Genomic DNA, 22920 nt, shown 5'->3' on the forward strand with positions numbered 1-22920 from the left:
TTGACCCACCTGAGCTGAAATTTGTTTGTTTTGTGGGGCCTTACATATCAGTCTTGTCAATCACTATTGTTATCACAGTGATGCAGAACTGTGAAATAATTTGTGGCATGGCCGGATATTCTATTAGCACTTTTTTTTTGCTGACTATTCTCATTTTGCTTCTTTTCACCGTCAAGTCATATCGCCTATCTAACCCGAATGAACCTGGGGTTCAACTAACTTCTTACTGCGCTGTGCTCCTCCACACTTAGAGAAATAACCAAACAGGGACTCTTCCTGTGTATACATAAAGAAGAGCTATGATGGGGGGGCCCGAAAAAAACTAACCATAAGCAAACTACAGTCCCGGCCATTTTGTGGCCAGAGCCCTGACAGTTGCACATACATTTACGCCGTGCTCGAGGCCAGGATATCAGGTCTAACTTTCGCATGGATGCATAAAAGACGGCGATTGCCGCTTTGACCTTGACTCAATGTCGGGAAAACCCCTTTCCTGTAGTTCAAGGTTTGCTTACTTACCAATAGAGCTACATGGACTTTAGGTAAGGTTTAGTAACTGGAGAGCAATTTACTTCGCTGTATATATATTTCCCCCACTCGGTCTCTTTCTTTCCTCATTTTCGCGACATACCTTGACATTTTGTCACTGTTCTAGTTTTGAATCATCTTCTTCTGGCTTCCTTGCGATTCAAAATGTTCAGCAACCCTCTTATTCTTACTTTTCTCGCCATTTCATGGCTTTCAGGAAACGCGTCAGCAGGATGCTTCGGGCCGCACGGTCCTCGCAAATGCAGCTTGTATCGGGCTGATTCCCGTGATCCTCGCACCATCGAACTTGCCAACGGCTTCATGACGACGGGTCTCGAGAAGGTAGACGAACCGGCTGTAGTTTGGGGCCGTTCAAAGAGCGCGGTCGTTGCCACTTACCGGGATTACATCAAAGACAAGCCCTTCTATCTCTATTATATTGACACTGGCAAAGGCCGCATTGCGAGTCAATGGATTGAATACCAGGAACGGGTTCAGAATATCAAGCAGAACCAATGTGGTGTTCCAACAAAATCACTTGACATGAACTTGCTACGGGCGCAAACGATGACGATGGAGACCCAGAAGGTCGATTGTCACAAGGAATTGATGAAAAATGCTGCGAAGCTGGTTCCAATTACCTGGGATAGCATTATGGGCTATGAGACTGTTAAGCCCAACGAGCAGCCATCCGAGTGGCATGAGAACCCGGAATGGAGAAAAAATAGAGACAAGATATGGTTTTAAGTACCAGAAAAAGCACGTGGCTGGTTTCAATGTCGATTTTGGAGGCTATTGGGACTACTTCAACATCCACGTCTCATCATTCCTTTTTATTTCCATTTATTCAACCTAGCACTACGCGACTAATATCAGCCGGCCACCAAATTTCGAAACGTGGGAGCGCATTTCAGCGCTATCTTGACGACCACGGAAGCCTTACCAGCGACATTGGATGAAACCAAAGCTTCTCATCTCTATCCAAGTTTCGCTGAGGGTGATACTGTTCCTAGAGGTGACAAACCGTCGTGACGACTTGTCTGTCGCATGCGGTGTTGGGCGGTGGACCTAGACGGCAGATGCGCAGCCGGACAAAAGGGTCAGCGCGAATGGAGTGGAAATGGTGGTGAGCCGGATTTTTTATTGCTTTTTTGTTGAGTTTCTAAGCTTGAAAGCTTTTGTTTGCAATGTTGAATGTTTCAACATACGGGTCTTGGACTGTGTTGGGTATTGGGGTTTTTCTATTTATTTCTTTTTGTTTCAATTCTTTATTTGTGGTTTCTTTTTTGAGTATTTGAAACAAGGTAAAGTGCAGCCGGTTCTATATTAGAAAACAGTTTGGCGCGCGCTGATTTCAAATCATGAATTTGTTTGAAGGCAATTCTCCAGAAAGGGGCACCGAGCAAAACATGAGAAGGCCAACGATGCCGACACTAGAAACTAATTTAGTATAAGAACTGTTCAACCCTTAGACTAGCTGTCCAGACATTCTTATAATTATCGTGATGATTTGGTACATCTAAGAATAGTGCAACAGTTCAGAGTAATTGGATCATGATTACAGAAATCGGCAATACAAACTCCCTTGCCCCGTGCTCCTGAAGAGATTTCAGACCTTGTTTGGGCAAAGAGGTGGGGTTGGAGGTAATACTAGAATTTAGACTCCAGTAAGCGAGAGGCGTCGACGAGGGGTAAGCAGACTGCAGTATGTATATTTATTGTTTTAGCTTGAGTTCCTGCTCAGTCCCGACAAGCAAATATGGTGAGAAAATTTCCGACGGATAACCCCTTTTATGATTGGTATTTTCGATGGTTTGTTTTACAATCTTGTTTTCTAGAAAGCCTCTTCTTCATAAAACGTCATCAAAACCCGCCCCCACGGATTCCCTAGTCCCCTGACTTCTATTTCCCATGGTATCAACTATATTCAGCAGTTGTACTTCGTCTGTTCAATTGTTTCCGACCCGACTGTAGCCTAGAACGCGTGCCTCCCCATCCGGTCAATGGGGTTATAGCTGTACGACAGAGAATAATCGTCAATGCTGTTCAGACTCAACTCTTTCTTGAAAGCCTCCTTAACTTCCCTCACAATTGACGAATCCTGGCTGCATATGACGATTTCGGTCACGCGCGAGCCCCCAAGCCTGACTTCCCTAGCAACGTATCTCGTCTCGTAGCATTCCTGGCCGATCTGCACATCCGCGGCGGTGATGGTGCCGTCGCTGTGGAAGAAGACGGCCGTGCAGCCCTTGAGTTTGAACACGCCGCCACGCGCACCACGTCGCCCGTCGACCAGCCCGTCACAGGACCGAGAGAGTACGCATTTTGGACCGAGATTCGACGCCATAATCTGCCGACGCGCGGCACCGGGCAAAACTTGGTATGATGGACAGCTCTGAGACCATCGGAGCTGGGTCGGACGTTTGTTGAGAGTTGGCGGGAGAATCCGCGTGAGGAACTAGGGGAGGCGGAACTGCTTGGCGATTTCTGTCTGCGGGACGAAGACGTGTCAAACACTCCGCGGCCGTGGAGTGGGTAGTCGTCGGGGGGGAAAGCGGGATCGAAGGTCTGGTTAGGTTTCACGGATATGACCGAGGTTGTCTCAGCTTTCATAGGGGAGCAGTCGCCACGGTGGTGATCCCAGTAAGGATTTGGACTAGGAATGAAAAACTCATTTTCACATTGGGTTGGAAGGTTGTAAAGGTGGATGGGGGATTTCAAAATAACATCACTTAATTGATGAATGAAAAGGTTAAATCTGGTAGACGGTTAGAGGTTTTAGTGAAAGATAATGCTTATTTGAGATGCAAATAGTTCTTACTAAATCATTGCTTCCTTATATACTACATTTTCAAAGAGATACAAAAGACTCATGAGCCTAATCATACATTTCAAGCTTGAAACAGAAAGTCTTCGGAATGACTGTAACCATGCCCTACTCACGACGTTCATGGTAATTGCCATACCAAACGGGCGCAGCTATGAAAGCATTCATCTGATATTTGCATCGCCACTCTAGAAGTAAACTAAAGTGGCCGCCAGCAGGAAGTCCCATTTGTTTGCCAACCTTGAGCCTGTTCGCATTTCCAGCGCCAAAATTACCTCATTACTAATAAAGGAGCTCGTGACACTGCCATTAGGCACTTATAAGTTATGGTATGGAAACTTGGACAAGAGAACGAGGGTGGTACCATTATACACACGGTTGGGAGAGTCCAAACATGGTAAAAATCCTATACTACCAAGGAGCAAAAACGGTATTGGTCCGGTCCTCGTGCTCATACGTTTCAGCTGATCTTGCCAGTGCGAAGCCACGTTCGTTTCACACTCTGCATTGGGGCCTATACCTATTGCCTGGGCTTACACCATCGGCACGAAATCTTGTTCTTAAGCGAACTCACAGTTTACCAGGGGTCTATACAGAACATGCACCTAAAACGGGTGACAGTAAAGCAAGATTCCCAGTTTTCGAACGCTCGCTTTACCTCCATGTTTGGACATTACTTGGCTTAGAAATCTCTCGTTTATTCGCTTGGATACGCATTGTATTTGCGTTGACCTAGGCCAAACTTTACAAGATATTGCATTGCTGGGCTTGGGGGTTTGCAGTTATGCAATACGTGGATATTGTACCGCCCCTTGTGAAGGTGCTGTCTAAATTTGGAATGAAGATCTTCAGACACAAAAAGTAAATGGCTTATATGAGTTTGATGATGAGACTGTTGCTACCAATCCTTGTCCAATCTCCTAGGCAGGGGTAGTGATCTGGATAATCTTCTTGAAATTAAGACATGCTACAAAAACTTGCGGAACTAATAAGACCTTTTATACAAAATATAAATTTTTCTTTTGCTGCCTTGTTTCTTGTCGACCACGAAGAAAGGACGCAGTCGAGATTCGTTCCGAGCGTGTCAATCATCACGTTCCCCTTTAGTTTTCCTGCTCGTGCAAACGACAATATCGGCCACCTTGGCCCTCTTAAAAGGAAAGTCAGCTCCTCTCGTGTCATGACACTTTCTTCCAGGTATTAGATGACCTGCAGATACGGTGGCAGAGCTACCGGCTGGTTAAACATCCGCATGATGAGACCTTCCTCAACTGCCTTCGGCTCGATTATAAACCCTAGCAGCCAATCAACTAAAATACCTTACTAAACTTAAACTGCAAGTCACTGAGGCACAGAGTTATTGACAAAATTGATTGAGAGTTTTGATAAAAGAGAAATAACCGACGGCAAAGGTACGATTTGATAAACTTTTCTTTGACAGTCGCTCCTCTATAATTTCCCAGCCAAACTCCGTGAAGAACCACTGATACATGGTAAGCCAAGACTCGAAAGCAAGACAAAAGATGACAAAATGAGTAAGGAGAGACAAAGAGAATACAAGTAGCAAGGATTCACATCAACAAAAGAAAGGAAAAACAATACAAACGCCGGAGCTAGTTCTTTTCCCCTTTTCACATTTTCTCAAACTTTACTCTCGGGATCTCAACGCAGCAATCCCGCTACAGAGCCTGCAGGCCCTCCAACTTAGGCCCTGTGAGGCTTGGCCCTGCATGCCTTTCCCTTGCCCGTTGGCCGTCGACCATGGGGAGCAATAGACACGTCGTCCATGTGCACGCCCTTGTCCCTGAAGGAGGGGTCCGCGTGAGTGTCATGGTACTTGGGCTCGTTGCGTGCCTCGAGGTCCCGACGGGCAGAGTATTTGTTGAAAGAGCCGTCATCGTTGTACACCTGATTGTCGCGGGGCAGAGGGGCTGCCTCCCCTGTGCCGGTGCTGGTCTGAGTCTTGGTTTTCCTGGAGGAATTGGGCGACTTGGGCGACTTGGGCGACGTGGGCGGCATGGGCTGAAGGTCTTCAGGAATGTTGCTAGTCGGTTGCCTGCGGCGGGATAGGACCTTTCTGTTGCGGTGCGAGCGCTGCCCTCTGCCGTTTTTGTTAATAGGATTACCATGCTCGTCGACGCCCTGCTTTCCCCAATGGGCATCGTCGTCGGCGCGGGCCACAATCCTAGTGGGATGCCCATGGCGACTTTTACGGATGGGATTACCATGCTCGTCGACGCCCAGCTTGCCCGAATGAGGGTCGTCGGCGCGGGCCACAATCCTAGTGGGACGCCCATGGCGACTTTTACGGATGGGATTACCATGCTCGTCGACGCCCAGCTTGCCCGAATGGGGGTCGTCGGCGCGGGCCATAATCCTAGTGGGACGCCCGTGGCGATTTTTACGAATGGGATTACCATGCTCGTCGACGCCCTGCTTTCCCCAATGGGCATCGTCGTCGGCGCGGGCCACAATCCTAGTGCTACGCCCGTGGCGGCCTTTATAAATGGGATTACCATGCTCGTCGACGCCCAGCTTGCCCGAACGGGTGTCGTCGTCGGCGCGGGCGGCGATGTGGCCCTGCGGGGCCGATTCCGACTGGACGCTTCTACGCGTGTGCAGGGAGGCCTGTGGGCACGCCTCACATGTATGGACTTCTTTGGATTTCTGTGGGTGATCTTCTTTCTTCTTCTCAATTTCCTCTTTTCTAGCCGTATGGGGCATGAAGGGGTTGGACCATTGGTTCTGAGGTAGCTTCCTTCCTTCTCCCCACTTCAGGTTTCTTCCATGATCATCATAGTTGTTATCCGTGGCGTAATGTTGCTCTCCCTTGTCGCCTCGTTTGTGGTGATTACTTTTGTGAGAAGCCCCATTGGTTGCGTAGCTCGGGCTGTTGTGTGTACCCGCTGGAGGGATTCTCGGAGGGTAGCTGACCGTGTCGCCAGGCTGAGGGTGGGGTTCACCCAAGTCATAGGGGTGGTCGCGAGCCACGAGACTTGCCGTATCAGCACCGTGGTCGGCGAGGACTTCGGCCAGCGCCTGTGGGCCGAGGGCCGCGAGCACGGTAAACTTGAGCCAGCTGGAGACGCGCATCTTGAAGTTCAAGAGGAAGACAAAGAAATAGGAAATAGTTCAAAAAAACCGAAGCTATACGTGCGTAAATGACCAGAACAAGTACAAACTACAAACAGAATAGAAGACGTTGTTGAATGTGAAATGAGAAAGGCATGCGGGAAGATCCAACAATGTTCGGGGGACCAAAACTTTCCTCCTGATATATCTCTTCGCAGATCTCGTTTGTCAGGATATTATAGGCGATTTGTATATAGTAGCATGAATCGTATCGTAGATGCAGCATAAACTTCAATCGGCTGTGGGCGCAGTCACTTGTAATGTGCTTCCATAGACACTGTCATTAGTGTGAAGATCCCATTGTACGGCACCAGTCATGTCTAGATTGGGACAGTGAATAGTTAGCTGACGTCAAGGTACACCCCTCCCTAGATTTGGAGAAATGGGTCCGGCGAGTCGGCTAGCCAACAGTGCTTGAAGTTCTCCCAATAGATCATTTGATGCATATCTGCCAAAAATAAAATTCAATTTAAGCGCTGCCGCGTGAGTATATGTCATGCATCTTGAAAGTATACTTATCCGGGCATATCAAGTGGCTGTCCCTGAACGTTTTGCAAATAGATCTAACTATAGAGATTAAAATAATACGGTTACCGACTGTTTTGGAGGTTTTAAATTACTTGATAACAGGTCTGTTTAAAATGTCAAGCATTTATACTATACTACTTTGCACGCATGACTGAACAATGTTACCAAGACTTTACTATACTACGGCGACGGGCGACAAAAATAAACCCCGTCACCGAATATGTATGCGTGGGCCTTCATTAACTTGACTAGCCGCGGGGGCAATTAAGTGCCTACCTAAATTTTATTTTTTTCTTGTTTTTCTTTTGTTCAAAACCATTACCAAAGTTGGCAAAGCCCAAAATGCCCACACCAGCGGAAACTCTACAGGGGGGTGGATTGTTACCCCACGACCATAGTAGTATTAGGCCAAAAAGCACCCGCCTTGTCATCGTACGTAGATACGTGGGCTTTCACCCGATCAACTATCCGCGAAAATCATCCAAGACCTACCACATATTCCGTTGAATTTTCGTCAAAAAAATAAAGACTATTCTTTTTACCAAAGTCGAGAGCACGCACACAGCCAACAGCTTTCTGCTCATTATTCAGGGGTGGTGAGTTTTCTCCTATACCACCAGAGTATTATTCCTGTTGGCTAAATATTGTCAGTTATTATTTTTAGTAACGCGCATTGAAAGACACTACCAAGTGGTAACGAGTAATTTATATGCACAGTGAGCGGGTAGAATCTTCTATTACAGGCTAACATAAACTTTTGTAATGACTAAATTCTTACAATTAATCGCAGAAAAGAATACATAAAGGTTGCATTGCGCTAGTAGCCCATGCATCCCGCCTTTAATGTGAGCATTTGCGAATAGACTTTTTATTTTTGGTTTGTAATTTCCCACGCATAAATTTATTATTGAAATCAACTATTCACTTACGGACTCACGTAAATATAACTTTTCACTATGAATTCATTATTGCTATATTTTATTTTGAATTTTGCCCCGATTATTTATAGCAAAGGTAGGCATCTTTGTATTACCGCTGAATTTACGGTCTAATACTCATATACCTGTAGCCCCTCACCAGAACGATCTATTCGAATACTGTGGTATTGTTCCGCTCTCTGAACGCACCGAAGTGTATATGATCCCTTCGAAAGGCAATGGTTGGATACTGCCCAAGGGTAAATGGGATGGTCAACACGATACTGATTGGGAATCCTGCGCAAGGCGCGTGGCTATACGGAAGGCCGGGTTGGTGCTTGGTCCTCTCACCTATCTGGGCACTACCCCCGGTCGTCGTAGCGGCATTGTCTGGTATAGCGGGACAGTGAAGGAAACACGAGACCCTACCGACACGAGCGCTCGAGATTATGAGACTGGAGTAGAATTCTCATTCTCATATGCATTTAATAATTTAAGGACGCATGAACTGTTTAAATACAAGTTACCCATGTGGAATGCCCTCCAGGCAGCCATAGAGAAGGCAAAGCGTACGCGTTACAGGGGGTAATGATATTTACTCGGGGGCTGTACGTTGTGGGCGCCCTTAAAGAGGAGTTTATAAAACCGTGGGCCACGAATTTCGACAGAAACCGTACGTAAATGCACCTTACCGCGAATAAAGCTAGCATTACAAACCCAAATAAAATTATATTTATATATAAAACTATGAATATAATAATTATATTTATTACCTTATATGGTTATTTATTTTTTAAACATTGCCAAAGAAGTATATTAATGCTAATAAAAGAAATATAAAACGAGTTTGAAAATGTTAGTTCTCTCTCCCCGGCTAAACATTAAATAAAATTTATTAAACTCTATTAATTTATAAATAAATTATAAGAAAAAAAGTATAAAAATAGGGTTTTTAAAAATGTTTAACTTAAAGTTTATAATATATTATTATATATTACAGCGTTCGCCCATTTTTAATATTTTATTAATATTTTTAATTCTTTTATAAATTTATATAATCGAGGGCGTAAAAATAAACTTAATATTACTTAAATATACTTAAAGTAGTCCCGCTATAAAAATGTAATGTTTAAAGCAGGTTAAGCTTTTAAATTATTATTTTATTAGTTTATTTTGTACAAAATATAACAGCTTATTACCCGGGCATTTAAAACAATTAAACCGTTTATATTAACCAGGTTTTCCTTATATAAATAAATTGCTTTTTACGCCTTTATAAAAGTGTAATTAAATTGTAAAACTGTGAAAAGAATTAAAATATAATATATATACATATGTAAATATATTTAATAATAAATAATGTTATTATTAATTTTATTTAACCCTGCTATTTATTATTAGAAAAGTAAACAGGTTATATTTATAATATAATATTCCAATAACCGGTTATTTGTATTAAATATTATAAATCTTCCAAAATTATAAATTATTTTAATGATTTACACGTTGCTTTACACTATTATTATTTAATTTAAATATTTAAATAAATTTATAAAACCGTTTTTTAACGTTTTTATCTCGATTATTTTTTACTTATTGCGGCAAATCCCCATTCTTTCTTCAAATATACGATTTGAAAGTTTCTTTTCGTTAAACCTTTTAAATATTTTCGGTATTTAAAATAATATAAGCGGTATATTTAACTTAATCGTATTAGTATTTAATATAATACTATTTTTCGCTTAAAATAGCGACTTAAAATAAACGTTGGGTTAGGCGTATAACCCGGGTGATAAAAATTCCAAAAAGTTTAAATTATATTAATATAACCGGTGTTCTTAAAAATTTACATTTTTATATTTTACGAATTTTAAACGCGTAAATAAACGGTGTTTATAATAATTATAATATTTTCGTTATTAATTTTTAATATATCGTTAATTAAAAAACTTAATAATTTAAATACTTTTATTTAATTTATTTATATTATTTATATTAATAGAATTAAACTAATTCTTATAATTGGTAAAAAATAATATATTAAATTAAACAGTATTTTTTTATATGGTAATTATTTGGTTATAAGTATTTATAATTTTATAAAAGTTTGTTAAGAGTTTTATTACGTGTTTTAAAATTACGTGGCTCCACATATAATTTACCCACTCTTATATTTAACCATAAGTAAATATTTAATTTAATTAATATAATTTTTATTAATAGGCCTTTTATTATATGAAGTAATTAATAAAACGTTATTATAAGATAACGTAAATATTATTATATATATTTTATTTTCCAAATTAAAAAAGAGCTTTTAAATATTCTTTTTATTTTTTACTTTTAATTAAGTGAGAGAGTTACCTATTATTGGCCCGCGCGGTTATCCCCGTAACTTATCATTTAATTAATTAATAAAACGTATAAATCCTTATTCCAACAATTTTAATAAACATAATTTTAACAAGTTTTTTTTCAAGTTTTTTTACAATAAATTTAAAATTATACAATTTTATTATATGAAAATTATGAATATTTTAATTATAGCGCATAGCCCCGCAGGGTTAAATTTTGCTTTATTTTAAACGAGCGTTAAACAAATATTATAAAAGTACGCCTATAAAAGGGGACTTAAAAATTTAAGATTTGTAAATGAGTTTTAAATTCCTTAAAACTAATTTGCAATCCAAATATAAGTATTTTAATCTTATTACAAATTATAATACGTTATAATTATTACCTTATAATTATTCTCACCTTATACCCAGCCCTATTTAATATTCCGGCTGTGACGAGGTTTAAAATATAATATAAGAGTATCCCTAATTTAACTTTTATTTTCCCCTTTTATATGCCGTATTTTTGTTTTTTATTATTTATTAAAAACCCTTTCCAATAATTAAATGTGCTGTTTAAATATTAACTTCACTATTTGGGGTTAAACTTCATATAATATTAATTATAACGTTATTTAAAATAAGGTTAATTAAACCATTATTAAATACCAAAAATATATATACTTTAATTATCTTTCAAATTTTGCAATTTCAGCTTGATGTTTACAAAATAAAATAAACAACTTATAAATATAATAAATGACGTGGCCAATATATATATGAATATTACACCGTTAAAAAGCATTTATTATATCCTATATATTAATAAAAACTGGGTTGGACTGGGTAAATGGTTGGGTTATTATTGCAGATTAAAAATAAAGGTAAGCTGACCACTTCAGGGGCCTGACCATTTCTGGGTCAGCCGGTTTCGGTGGCATTGGTCAATGGTTTTATGACCCCCTGTTTAAGGGGGCCCACAACGTACGGCCCCCAAATAAGGCTAATCTGGAGTGAGTTTTTCAGCGCAGCCTGCTTTAACAATTTGGAAGGGAAAGACAATATGCAGCAATATATGACACATTAGAGATTGGGGTTTAGTCTTACTTATAATACGAGCCAACATTAGTCTCCTTTTTGTGTTTTCATTTTCGAATTCTATGTACATTAATCAATTTTGGGATCAATTGTATCCCTTCATCTCAGGTGCCGCCCGACTTCATACCTCTTAGCCCTTGTGGCGCCTTTACTGCACAGCATCCGCTGCGCAATGCTGATGACCTGATACATTTTGCTCCCGTACTTGTAAGATATGTACCGACACTTCCTCATTCAATTTGCGATACGCGACGCGCTCGCTGCGCGACCCGACGTGGCGATTTGGCATGCCAAGCGGATTTTGCACATTCTTGGCTACTTTATTGGGGTTTGTTTTTTTGATGTGATGCATTATAACGGTATTTCAGCGTCGTTTCCTTTTGAATTTATCTTCGCCTTGACTTCCAAAAACAAGTGCAGATGGTTTCGAAACAGGTCAAGCGGCAGCGCCAACAACTAGTTTTTTGAAGTATTTGCTGCAGCATCTTACTTGCTGCAGTTGTAGCTAATTCAGCAATCCAATGTAACAAATTAACAATAAGTGGACACGGTTACAGTACAATAGTTACTGGTATATAAACGCCACACAAATCACAGCAGGGGCGCCACATAATTCGACACACACATATTTAAAGATTTAACCCTTTTACAATGGCCAACCATCTGGACCACTATTTAGGTCGGAAAATATGTCCGAACTTTTATAGTGATTGGCGTTATAAATAAAGGTTTTAATGCTGGTGTAAGTAGTGGTGCAGATTATGGCGCAGGTTGTCGGCCTTGTAAAGGGGGTTAAATTTGTAAATAGGTTATCAAACAAAATCATCGCGGGGCTTACGGCTTACAATCATAGACTGGGGAGTTTTCGTACTGTGGTAGTACTTATGTAGTGTAAATTTAATAGCTTGAAACGTTGAAATCTTTGGTCACGATATAATAGGTGGACGTAGTGATGTAATATTGTGTTTAAAAATATGATATTACATAACTTGCAAACTAACAAAAGTACTAATAATATATGATTCAAAAAATAACAGGAATACGAATCATATATTATCCAGCAAGGTTTTACTTTAATGGTAGGGGTGAAAATCGCCGTCCCTGAACTGTTAGCAAAGTATTGTGGACCTTGTCGGTGTTCTCGATTTGGGGAATAGTTTTTTGTAACAACAATAAATTTTCGATGCGGTAGGTACCTGAAACACCCCGCGGTCAGTTAAGTTGATAATGGTCCACGCGTATATATATACGGTGGTAAGGGGCGGTTCTTTTTTTGCCTGCACCAGTGGTAAACCGAAAATAAACTTTTAAAATTAGCGCTCATATTTTTATTTGAACTAATTTTAGTAATTTCTTTCTTCCTAACACACGAGATCTACATAATACCGTATTAAATTACTCATGGTACCTACGGGGACTCATTTATTTTTAGGTTATCCCTCCTTTTGTTCTCCACACATTAATCAAGGCGCTTACAATGGAATAATCCTATAAAGCCTGTGAATCCCCAGGTAGCCAAACGAAAAGCTTTTGTCTTTAAATTATCGATTGTTCAGAATTGTCTTCTTTGCCCAAAATTATTATCTTCGACACCTCTTTGCAAAGCAATGTCTACCTTTAAAGTTTATTTTTTTGCGGCCCTCGTCTCCTTATTAGCCCTTCTAAACACAGCCGCGGCCTACAATTGCAGAGGTACTACTTATTCGGTACAATATGCGGACAGTGTTCTTACTAGAGCGTGCGGTCTCGTTCGACAAGGGTTCAAGATGGGGATCTATCCTCACACTTTTTATAACTCAGAAAGCTGGTTCGATACCACGAATCCGCTTTACGAATATCCCATCCTCTCAAGTGGGAAACCTTTCTTCATCGGTAAATATTACTATTCTATTTCACAGCCCAGATTATCCTAACTTGAAGCTGTTTTTGACTCTGTTATCCTGCTACTATAATAGTAGTGAAATAATGCTAACAGCTCTTTTTTCTTTTTCAAGGTACGCCCCCCGGCCCAGATAGGATTGTATACTACGTTGCAGGCGCACAATGCAGGCTCGTCGGCATTGTTACACACACTGGTGCTCAGGGCAACAACTTTTTTGCATGCAAACAAAGGAGCAATTAAAGGTCTCGGGCTTGGCGGCTGGGGTGGGACTGGCGCAAGAGCAGGAATAATATATTCGCAAAGTTAGTTTTATAATGTTAATAGTTACCACAGCTTTTCCCCACTGTTTTACTTTTGACACTTTTATTGTACTTAACGAAAGTTTGGCGGTCAGTCAAAGTACGTCTCGCCAATCTTGTAAAGGGGAGGGACTTTAATTTATGCGACATGTAATCTTGCCCTTTTTGATCCCAGCGATATTGTGATGAAACAAATGACGAAGGCTTAAAAAGCCATTATATGCTCGATTATGCTACGGAAATATACAAGTGGTAAATAAGACGAAATAAAGGTAAATTCTCTAACAAAAGCGTCTTCTTTCTGATTCCCCCCACATGCGCCTTTCATAAAGGGCTTGAACAAGTCGTATCAATAAGCCAACTGCCTTTGGATTAAAAGGGCGTCGCATAAGCCTCGGCTCTCAGACCATGCCTTATGATAATCTGTCCCCGGACACACCGAACTTTCATTTCGTGCGGCTTAGTGATGGAGGACAACAGAGCAAGAAGGGAACCCTTAATTTTGAGGCAAGTGATAGCTGCAGGCTGAGATTGCTGCCAAGTGCAACTTGCATTGTCTGTCTAGCGTGAACTGGAGTAGACTGGACAGCCTATCTAGGTTGTTAGCTTTGGGCCGGATGCGGTGCACATGATGCCATGATTGTTATAAACATCTGTAAATGACGGCCCCTCACTTTCTGCAAAGGCCGGTGCAAGTGACTCCTCTGATATCCCACTTAGTATCTCCAAACTAAACTTTCTTTTCCTGTTATTATTGTTAGAAAAGAGGTATACCATCTGAGGAAAAGCTTGGTGTGAACAAAGAATGCCCCGTAATAAGCTCGAATTGCACAGCTTATACTGGTAAAGACTACTCGATACATCTCAGTCACTCTGTAATCGGGTTTCACCGCGAAAGACTGCGTTCCTGCTACTAAAATTCTGCATCTATTCAACACACCCACCAACTCTAATACAGGCTCTGTGACCCTACCGCAAGCGTTTACAGATTAGCTGTATCCCTCTGTACCAGCCTACCCGGGGCAGCTATAGTCTGTTGAGACTGTAGACAGCTGGAGGACATGTATCGTTTCTCTTTGAGATGCACCTCTTGATGTGTATAGTCACTAGTCCTTTGGCAAGCTTCCGGTGAAAGTCTTATAGTCCTAGAGATCTATCATCTAGCTGGCAATGCTACAAACGAAGCTTAAATCAAACCATGAGACAAATCAGACATTGATAATTCACCAAGGGCCCAAAGATTGTCCTGCTATGACCAACGGGCAACAAGAGATCACTATCTACATCATTCAACATAGAGTAATGACTGACAAGCAACTTGCTACTTGTTGCATTGCAAATCAGTATAAAAAGGTTTCTTGTTATACCACAACTTGATCTTTTTGCTTCCGTCTCACTCTGCATCTTCATCCATCGTGGACCTGCCTCATTCATTCAAGACTCTCAAATCTCGGACATCCTTAATAACATAGAACCAGCCAACCGACTAGATCATCGACTAAGAGGTTGGACTAGAACATAGCCCAAGATGCCAAGTGATGATGACGAAATAAGTGCCGACGTGCCAGAACTCTACAAAGGTTATCACGAATTCAGAGTCTATGTAGCCTCGGTTCGGAGCAGATTGGCAAACGAATGCATGTACATATCCCACAAATACGACCTGGTCGTCCAGGCCTTCAGCGACCACGAGCTGCATGAGCATCTCAACGCATGTATAAACAGCACACCAATCGACCTCCATGAATACGAGATTTCAGTTTTCATGTGGCAGTGGACCACCGAATACATTATAAAGCTCTTCATCAACGCCGGGGTGGTCCCCGAAGGTAGCAGCTGGCCACACAACATCTGGGGAACTCCGTACGCGATCCTAGAGGAAGTTCACATAGTGATCAAGGAGCTGCTGCGGAAAAGCTGTGATCAGAACTTCACTTTGTACCGTGAGCGCTATGGGTACTAGTGATTAGGGGTTCAGTGTTCATATGGGTTGCATTTTGCCACTTGGAGTCTTGGGAGGTTGACTTGATAAATGGCAAAGCTATGACGGGTAAAGGGATGGACGGAATCAACTGGAGTCAAGCATACATAGAGCCAAATGGTTCTTTGTAAGACGATGCTAGTCAGGTGATTTCGATGCATTCACTCAGTGGTCGTTGAGTTGTCGGGATCAGTCCGGCGGTTATTTTCAAGTTGCTTACCAGACCAAACTTTTCCGCTACCGAGCATGTTTCACATCAAGAATGAAGAGCGAGACAGCTTGCTCAAGTACCCACGCAGGCTGATTACTTTGCCATTTGGTTGTAATTGAAATATAAATCAGCCCCAAAGCGACTACAGAAAAGCTCACTCAGACTAACTAGAACGGTCAAGTCACTCATCACTTGGGAAATTTACTTGCGTTTCAGTTTGAGTGAATGGCAAATCATGCTCATTGTCATTAATCTCGTTGCTTCATCTCGCCGTTACAAAGGAAAAGGCATGATGGGGGTTTGCTATCATGATTGCCCCCACTGTGCAACAGGCCAAGGGAACATATTCCAAAAGACAAACCTTGTATGGCGTCCTTTTGGCTATGTTCCCTCGCCTCACTTGTGTTTCTCCGCCCGTACAAAGAAAATATAGTGGGGCTTTAATAGAGCCCTCTGTGAGTCCCATCCAGGCTTGGGGACCTCAAAAGAATGTCGAGAATCCCATCAGAACAAGACCAGGCGGGGACATCAGTTTTTGTATCTAAACACCGGTGGTCCATGGGAACGTCCGCCATGCCACCAATGCTAGACCCAACCGCCCACTGCGAGCCCTAGTCCTCCGAAGATGACCAGGCTCCATTCACCTAGTGAATACTTCCCACCACCGCCACCTCCTCCACCGCCGATACCACCCTTGAATCCCCATCCGGTACCCGGAAACGCACTGCTGGTGGCGCGTCCCCCTCCATCCCCACCACCTTGCCCCCTCCGGTCCTGGACGGCAAAGTCCCAAGTCAAGCCGTCTGGGTGACAGGTCGTCCCGTCGGCCGTGTCGACGACGACGCTCCACCGGCCCGCCGCGCATCTTTGCCACGAGGTTGTCATGCAGTTCCACTGCCCCTCGGAGCCGTCGCAGGTCGAGCCAACAGATTGTTGCCGTTGTTGTCGTGGGATGATCATGTCGTAGTTGTCGTTGAGCTTGATGTATTCGTTATTGTCGTTGTTGTTGTCGTTGTTGTTGTTCTTGTTGCCATTGCGCGAGGGAGTCTTGTACCCCGGGAACAGCGCCGAGGCGGCAGCTGCGGCGGCAGGGTTGGCGAGCGCAAGGTAGGTCTGCAGGAAGAGCATGAAGCAGATGAACATGGCCGGGAGGTTGGGCATGGACGAGGCACCGACCGCCTTGCTGGACGGGCGGAAGCTCGTCTCAAAAGACATTGTCGGTGCTGCTGCTCCCAAGGGAAGCAGGAAATTTGTTGTTGTTGTCGTTGCTGAAGAGTAAAGATCTTGCGAGCTCGTGCTGAGCAGCTCTGCCTGAAGCTCAAGCAGAGTTGTGCTCATTGCTCGGCCAGAAAACCGAGAGAATTAGGATTTAAAAAAAAAGGGTGTCTGCGTTTGTGCTTCTTCCTCCCTCCTCTCACGAAAAGGAAAAAAAAGAAACACCACCACACACACACCTCTGGCACACCCTGAAGAAACTCGAGAGGTGCCCGCCCCTGAGGAAAGAAAAGAAAACAACAAGTCGTAAACCTGAGCGAATGTGGCGGCATCTTTATACATTGTCAATGGGGACACTAGAACCGAGGGGGGATGCGTGGATCCGAAGCAACCCCCGGCTTTTCGTTTCCGCATTTGACAACTGGCGGTGACCACGATATTCCCGCCATCTACGTATCTGTCTTTGGTAATATTTTCTTTTGGGCACCACTGCACGAGGTTGGGTCTGTCCTGTCGACAAGTGGATGATTTTCGACAAGGGGTTACAATCGTGGTGGGCCTTGATTGGTCGGGCGGGTGTCCAGGTCGAGCAGTTCTTTGGCATTCCGACTTGCCGTCACCGTTTTTTTGTCTTTTGGGGCTAGGGCCAAGGCGCTTGGGCACCAAGATCCCGGCTAGGTGTTTTTTTTTTGTGGTAAGGCCTTTGTTGTCTTTGATCTAATCCGACTTGCCTGCACGATGAATGGCGATGGATTGTTCTCGAGCTCGAGATTTGATCGACAGCCTCCCGACGCGAAATTGATGGGTGTGTGACCCCTGCACGGAGTTTTTGGGCGAATTTGGCGGAGGTTGGGAGTTTGCTTAACGCCGTACCACGCACATCCTCCCTCGGAATTTTGCAATAACTATCCAGACCTAGTCTGCTGTGGTCAACTTCCAAATATTATCAATATAATCCTCCAACTACCTTCGCCTCCCTGATTCTCCCTCTTGCATAATCGCAAACAGGTCGGAGACAAATGCATGATTGAACGGGCGGGCGGTGAAGTAAAAAATAAAAAAAAAGTGATACACAGGGTGTGGGACCGATTGCATGGACACAAAAATCGGTGTAAGCCCCGTCGACGAGGAGAAAACCATTTGACAAGATGGGATGCCGGGGAATATGGGGCTTTTTTGGTTTGAACAGGTGGATCCATTCCGAACGCCGGGCCTCCGGAACAAGGGTAAAAGCGACCCGTAGTGGATAACCGTGTAGGGATTCGGTGGCTGGGGACGAACTGGGATTTCGCGAAATTGCTCTGTATCCGTAGCAAGCTGACGCTCCCCCCGCCCTCACCGTAAGTTCGTCACATAACCGGCGCTTCAGTAGGTCGAAATGCACAAGGTCAATCAACATACGTTCGGCATTCTTCATGACTTTTTGGAAATTTGCAGACGGAGACGAACTTTTTCTTAGTCCTTGGTTCTCAGCTGGTAGAGACAAGAATCGAATTTCGCCGGACGTAAAGTGTGCATCTGGCGATTCTGGGTGCCGTGATTGGGGAATTGATTCCTACCATGGCGGTTGAAACAAGCCATCGACATGCCACCAGCGACCTTTCGAGAAAAAAGATCACCAAGGATGATCTTCAGGTATGTCCTACGGGATATTAACAAAGCAGCATGCCCTAACACTTGCGATAAGACCAAATGTTCTGTCGTTGCCCGGGATGAATCTCAAGAGTTTTGCGAACCGGGCAAAAAATGGTCAAAACAAAAAGAAAAAGAAAAGTCCAATCAAAGCACTCGATAAATCACATAGAATATCCCTTATCACTCCCAGCCAGTTATTTGGAGGCTAATTTACGATGGGGACTTTTGGAAAGGCTGTTTGATAGCAGCATGTTGCTGTTGTTTGCTGGACGTGTGCATCTAGCGGCAGGGTGAATATACACAGTGTGTGTCCCCGGGCTCCATTGACAAGCGTGCCACGTCGCCCCGCGCAACAGATTTCACAACATGGTGACGATGCATGTGACACGGTAAAGGCAAAATAAGGTATTCAATAATGCTTTCATTTGAAGCTAAAAAGAAAAAGAAAAGCCATCCATCATCTGAAAAAATAATGAGATGGAGAATGGAAGATGAGTAACGCCCAAAAAAGGTTAAAATGATCCGTCCCAATCCCAGAAAATAAAAACGTCCAAGCAACGCCGCGCTATGCTGTATGCAAAATCCCTTTTATCTTGCGCCGAGACCATGTGGTATATCCCAATAAACGCCTTTTACCGAAGACAGAAACACCCAAGCGCCAGTAAAATGCAAAAAAAAAAAGTTACCAAATACAAATGATAAGAAATAAAAATGAAAAAAAGGGAGAAACTGCTAAGACAAAGGAAATAATAAAAAGGAAAATGTTAATAATACCCACTTCAAAATGATTACTCGACATGGTGCTTGCTCCTCCAGCTGTCGTTGCGGAGGCGCCACTCGCACGTGTCCTGGTACTTCCTGATGTGGGGCTTGTTGTTGCGGCCCTTGAACATACAGGTGACGCGGCCGTCGAGGCAGCCAGTCGTACCGTCGAGCTTGTCGCAGTCGTTAACTGCCGATTGCTTGTAGACCCAGTCCGACTTCTTGGTCTTGCCGTCGTGGAACTTGCGCCCGCCGCCGAGCTTCTTCTTCATCTTGTTCTTGAGCTTCTTGCCGCCGTGGTGGGGCTTTCCGCTGCCCTTCTTGCCGTCACCACCGCCCATCAACTCCTTCTTGAGCAGCTTGGCCAGCATCTTGGCCATGGCCCGGCGGGACATACCCTCAAACAGCTCGACGTGGTGCTCATCGGCGTCAGCGCCGTCGCAGGATCCACCCAGGCGAGGCTCGGACAGCTCGCTGCCGTTGGAGATGCGGCAGATCTTCTTGCCCTTCTTGCAGGTCTCGAAGCCTTCCTGAGCCCTGCACTCGGAACGAGTGATCCAGAGGGGCTTGCGTCCGCCCTTCTTCTTCTTCATGTCCTTGGGCTTCTCAATCTCGGTGCTGATAATTAAGATGGGCGCGTTCTCGCCATCCTTTCCGGGCATTCCAGGAAGACCCATGGGACCGGGCATGCCATCTTTGCCCTTGGGGCCAGGACGGCCATCTTTACCCTTGGGTCCAGGACGGCCGGGCTCACCCTTGGGTCCTTGCTTGCCAGTGTCACCCTTGGGAATGGCGATCTTGACGGTCTTGTCGTCCTCAAGGTCGGCCGCACCGGGCTTCTCCATCATTTTGTTGGGCTTGCGGCCAGTAGAGGTAGGCATGTTGAAGGGGACATCATCACCAGGCATGCCATCATCGCCAGTCATAGCATTCATTGCAGCAGGCATGACATCAATTCCAGGGAGAGATGCATCCTCGAGCTTGCGAGACTTTGAGGGACCTGGCAAATCTGCGACAGGGTCGAGCATATCGAGATCCTTTGACGGCATCGACATAGAAACGGGCTTGGCCATGTCTTCACCCACATCCGGTCCGGAGGGACCCTTGGGAGAACCGGCGAGACTAGGCTTAATGCCGCGGCGAGTGATAGCAGCTGAGCCGGTAGGGGTAGGGGTTGGGGTAGGAGCCGAGGCAGAGGTGGTAGAGGTCGCAGTAGAGTTGGTGGCGTTGTTCTCGGGCTTCTTGGGCTCCTCCTTCTTTGGTTCTTCCTTTTTGGTAGCGTCTTTCTTGGTGTCTGCCTCTGTGCACTTGCCTTCATCACCCTTGATCCACTTCTCCTCGATGGGCTTGCCGCCAAAGTAGGCAATCTTGCAGCGCCAAGTGAGAGCCTCTCCCTTTTTAGTGCAGGCCATGGCGCCCTTGACATCCTGGCACTCTTTCTTGGTCATTTCGGCAGCGGCGTCGGTGGTCTGGTTCTTGGGGATCACGCCCGGCGCGTTGGCAGCCTTCTTCTTGGCCTCGGTCTCCATGGTGTCGATATCCTTCTTCGCATCCTCATATGTGCATTTCCGGTCGCTAAACTTGATGTTACGAACCTCCCCGTCGGTGCCGTTGACCTTGGTAGAAGGAATGTTGCACTTGGTCCTCTCGTACTTGAGCGTCCAGCGAAAGACCTGGTTCTCGGGCAGGCAGGGTGCTGTTCCGTTGCGGTCCTTGCATTCCTTGAGCGAGATGTCTTGCTTGACGCCGTTGACAAGCATGTCCTTCATCTCACACTTGCCCTCGTCGCCCTTGATCATCTTCTCCTCGGCCTTGGCACCATCCTTGCCGGGCACACTGCACTTCCAACGGTGGGTTGTTGCCGGCTGCTTCAGCTTGGCTCCGGCGGGAACAGTCTGCTGTTCCATGATGCAGGTCCGCTTCCCCTTGGCGGCTTCGCACTCGGCCTTGGTGATCTCGGGCAGAGGCTTCTTCTCGGGAATACAAGTGGCCTGCTCCTTGACGATTGACCTAAAAGTGGTCGCATTTTTGGCGGCCTCCTGTCCCTTGTCTACCATGCATACCAGTCCATGAGTGGGCTTGGAAGCGGCTTGGTTGTTCCAAAAAGGTACAGGAATGGCAATGGATATCCGGTTAAAAATGCTGAACGTTTCGGCTGCCTTTTCTTGGCAAATGAGTTTACCCTTGTCCTTGGTGCACGTGTCTTTGGTGATGACTTCCTTGTCGTTAGTACACTTGCCATCGTCACCCTCGACCCATTTCTTCTCCTCCTTCTTGGAGTCTTTGTCAGTATAAGTGCAGCGAAGCCTTTCTTCTTTAGGCTGCAAACTTTGTCGTTTGCCGATCAAAGAAAAGGTCTGAGTGGTTAGAAGTCCGGTTTTCCTCTCCTCGCACTTGAGCTGTCCTTGAGAATCTTTGCAAACATTGAGCTTGACGAGGTCTTCGGGCTTGAGTTCATAGCTTGTGGTCGGCGAGGGCTTGAACCTGCGCTCGATTGCTACGGCAGGTTCGGTATCGAGAACTGTGGGGTGAGCATAAGCCAGGGCCGGGAGGCCAATGGCTAGTATCGTTGTAGGAAGCATTATAGCTTCGATGGGTCTGTTTGTGAGGTTTCTACTCTTTTAGGGGTGTCTGAGAGGGTGAAAAAGAAAATAACTGCGGACTTTCCTCTGTCAGTGAAGCTGTCAGTCAGGTCGTCGACGTCGATGTTGGTATTTTTGTTAGTATTCCTTGGCGCTGAGTCGTGGGCGCACGAGGGATATGGAAAGGCGGGTAGGCAGTCGAAAGCCTTCCGGAACCTAATAGTGAATGGTGATGGTCCGGTTTGTCGGAATAAGCATGGCGTCTCATCCGGAAAATGATGGGAGGAGAAGTGTTGCCAGTGGATATATACAGACGCAGATGCATGGTGAGGTGCAGGGTGTCTTGTTTGCTGTGCCAGAATTGTGGAGTACTCAATCGGCGGGATATTTCGGGTACGCGCTTTGGGACCTTGAGCCTTCTTACACCACATTATCCCAGCGATAGTAATTTCTGACATTGCCAAGGGAGATTTGAGCATGGGTGTTTGCGTGCAGCAAGACGCTGACAATCTGGGGTTGTAGCCTTTGCAGCTTGCAGAAGCAACATCAAATTGCGTGCGTGGGGGGGAACAATGAAAGCCATGGGTCCATCTTTTTGGTGTGGTTGCTGACGGGAAGAGTGAGGCTGTGCGGGATGAGAATTACTGTTGTGGTGTCAGGCCTTGGCTCTTTTAGGCCTGTGCTGCGGTCCGTGGGAGGGTCTGCACAGCAATTCGTAGTAAAGTGGTAGCAGGCGTCTGTCTTTAAACGAGCTGCCTCGCCCTGTTCTCATACAAGACGGCGCTTCTCAGGGCAATCCGTCTGTCATGTTAGTCACCCTTTGTGGCACAATGGCATAATCGCACCCTGACCGGTTACGAGAAAGGTACGGTCGTGGTTTGATAGGGTGGCTGCTTGCCGACTCCCGACCTGATTCGCGTGACACTAATTTTTTTGTTCGAATCAATTCTCTGACAATGTACATTGATCGAAGTGGCTCAAGATCGA

The 22920-nt window shown here is 44.7% G+C and overlaps 7 protein-coding genes across 7 annotated transcripts; 3 read left to right on the plus strand and 4 right to left on the minus strand.

The window, feature by feature from the left end:
• Positions 1 to 693: 693 nt before the first annotated feature.
• Positions 694 to 1275, plus strand: PgNI_06654 (uncharacterized protein; the record flags this gene model as incomplete). Its single annotated transcript, XM_031126675.1, has 1 exon — positions 694 to 1275. The coding sequence occupies one exon, from the start codon at positions 694 to 696 to the stop codon at positions 1273 to 1275; it is 582 nt and encodes a 193-aa protein (XP_030981809.1).
• Positions 1276 to 2503: 1228 nt separating this feature from the next.
• PgNI_06655 (uncharacterized protein) lies at positions 2504 to 3480 on the minus strand (the record flags this gene model as incomplete). The annotated part of the gene is made up of 2 exons (XM_031126676.1): positions 2504 to 2986; positions 3472 to 3480. 2 exons carry the CDS (start codon positions 3478 to 3480, stop codon positions 2504 to 2506), a joined length of 492 nt encoding a protein of 163 aa, XP_030981810.1.
• Positions 3481 to 5059: 1579 nt separating this feature from the next.
• Positions 5060 to 6448, minus strand: PgNI_06656 (uncharacterized protein; the record flags this gene model as incomplete). The annotated part of the gene is made up of 1 exon (XM_031126677.1): positions 5060 to 6448. The coding sequence occupies one exon, from the start codon at positions 6446 to 6448 to the stop codon at positions 5060 to 5062; it is 1389 nt and encodes a 462-aa protein (XP_030982078.1).
• Positions 6449 to 8152: 1704 nt separating this feature from the next.
• PgNI_06657 (uncharacterized protein) lies at positions 8153 to 8521 on the plus strand (the record flags this gene model as incomplete). Its single annotated transcript, XM_031126678.1, has 1 exon — positions 8153 to 8521. One exon carries the CDS (start codon positions 8153 to 8155, stop codon positions 8519 to 8521), a length of 369 nt encoding a protein of 122 aa, XP_030982079.1.
• Positions 8522 to 15075: 6554 nt separating this feature from the next.
• Positions 15076 to 15510, plus strand: PgNI_06658 (uncharacterized protein; the record flags this gene model as incomplete). The annotated part of the gene is made up of 1 exon (XM_031126679.1): positions 15076 to 15510. The coding sequence occupies one exon, from the start codon at positions 15076 to 15078 to the stop codon at positions 15508 to 15510; it is 435 nt and encodes a 144-aa protein (XP_030981805.1).
• An 814-nt stretch (positions 15511 to 16324) lies between these two features.
• On the minus strand, positions 16325 to 17077 carry PgNI_06659 (uncharacterized protein; the record flags this gene model as incomplete). Its single annotated transcript, XM_031126680.1, has 1 exon — positions 16325 to 17077. One exon carries the CDS (start codon positions 17075 to 17077, stop codon positions 16325 to 16327), a length of 753 nt encoding a protein of 250 aa, XP_030982077.1.
• Positions 17078 to 19377: 2300 nt separating this feature from the next.
• Positions 19378 to 21933, minus strand: PgNI_06660 (uncharacterized protein; the record flags this gene model as incomplete). The annotated part of the gene is made up of 1 exon (XM_031126681.1): positions 19378 to 21933. One exon carries the CDS (start codon positions 21931 to 21933, stop codon positions 19378 to 19380), a length of 2556 nt encoding a protein of 851 aa, XP_030982036.1.
• Positions 21934 to 22920: the final 987 nt, after the last annotated feature.

The sequence above is a fragment of the Pyricularia grisea genome, chromosome I (assembly GCF_004355905.1).
Source record: "Pyricularia grisea strain NI907 chromosome I, whole genome shotgun sequence".
Classification (NCBI taxonomy): Eukaryota; Fungi; Ascomycota; class Sordariomycetes; order Magnaporthales; family Pyriculariaceae; genus Pyricularia; species Pyricularia grisea.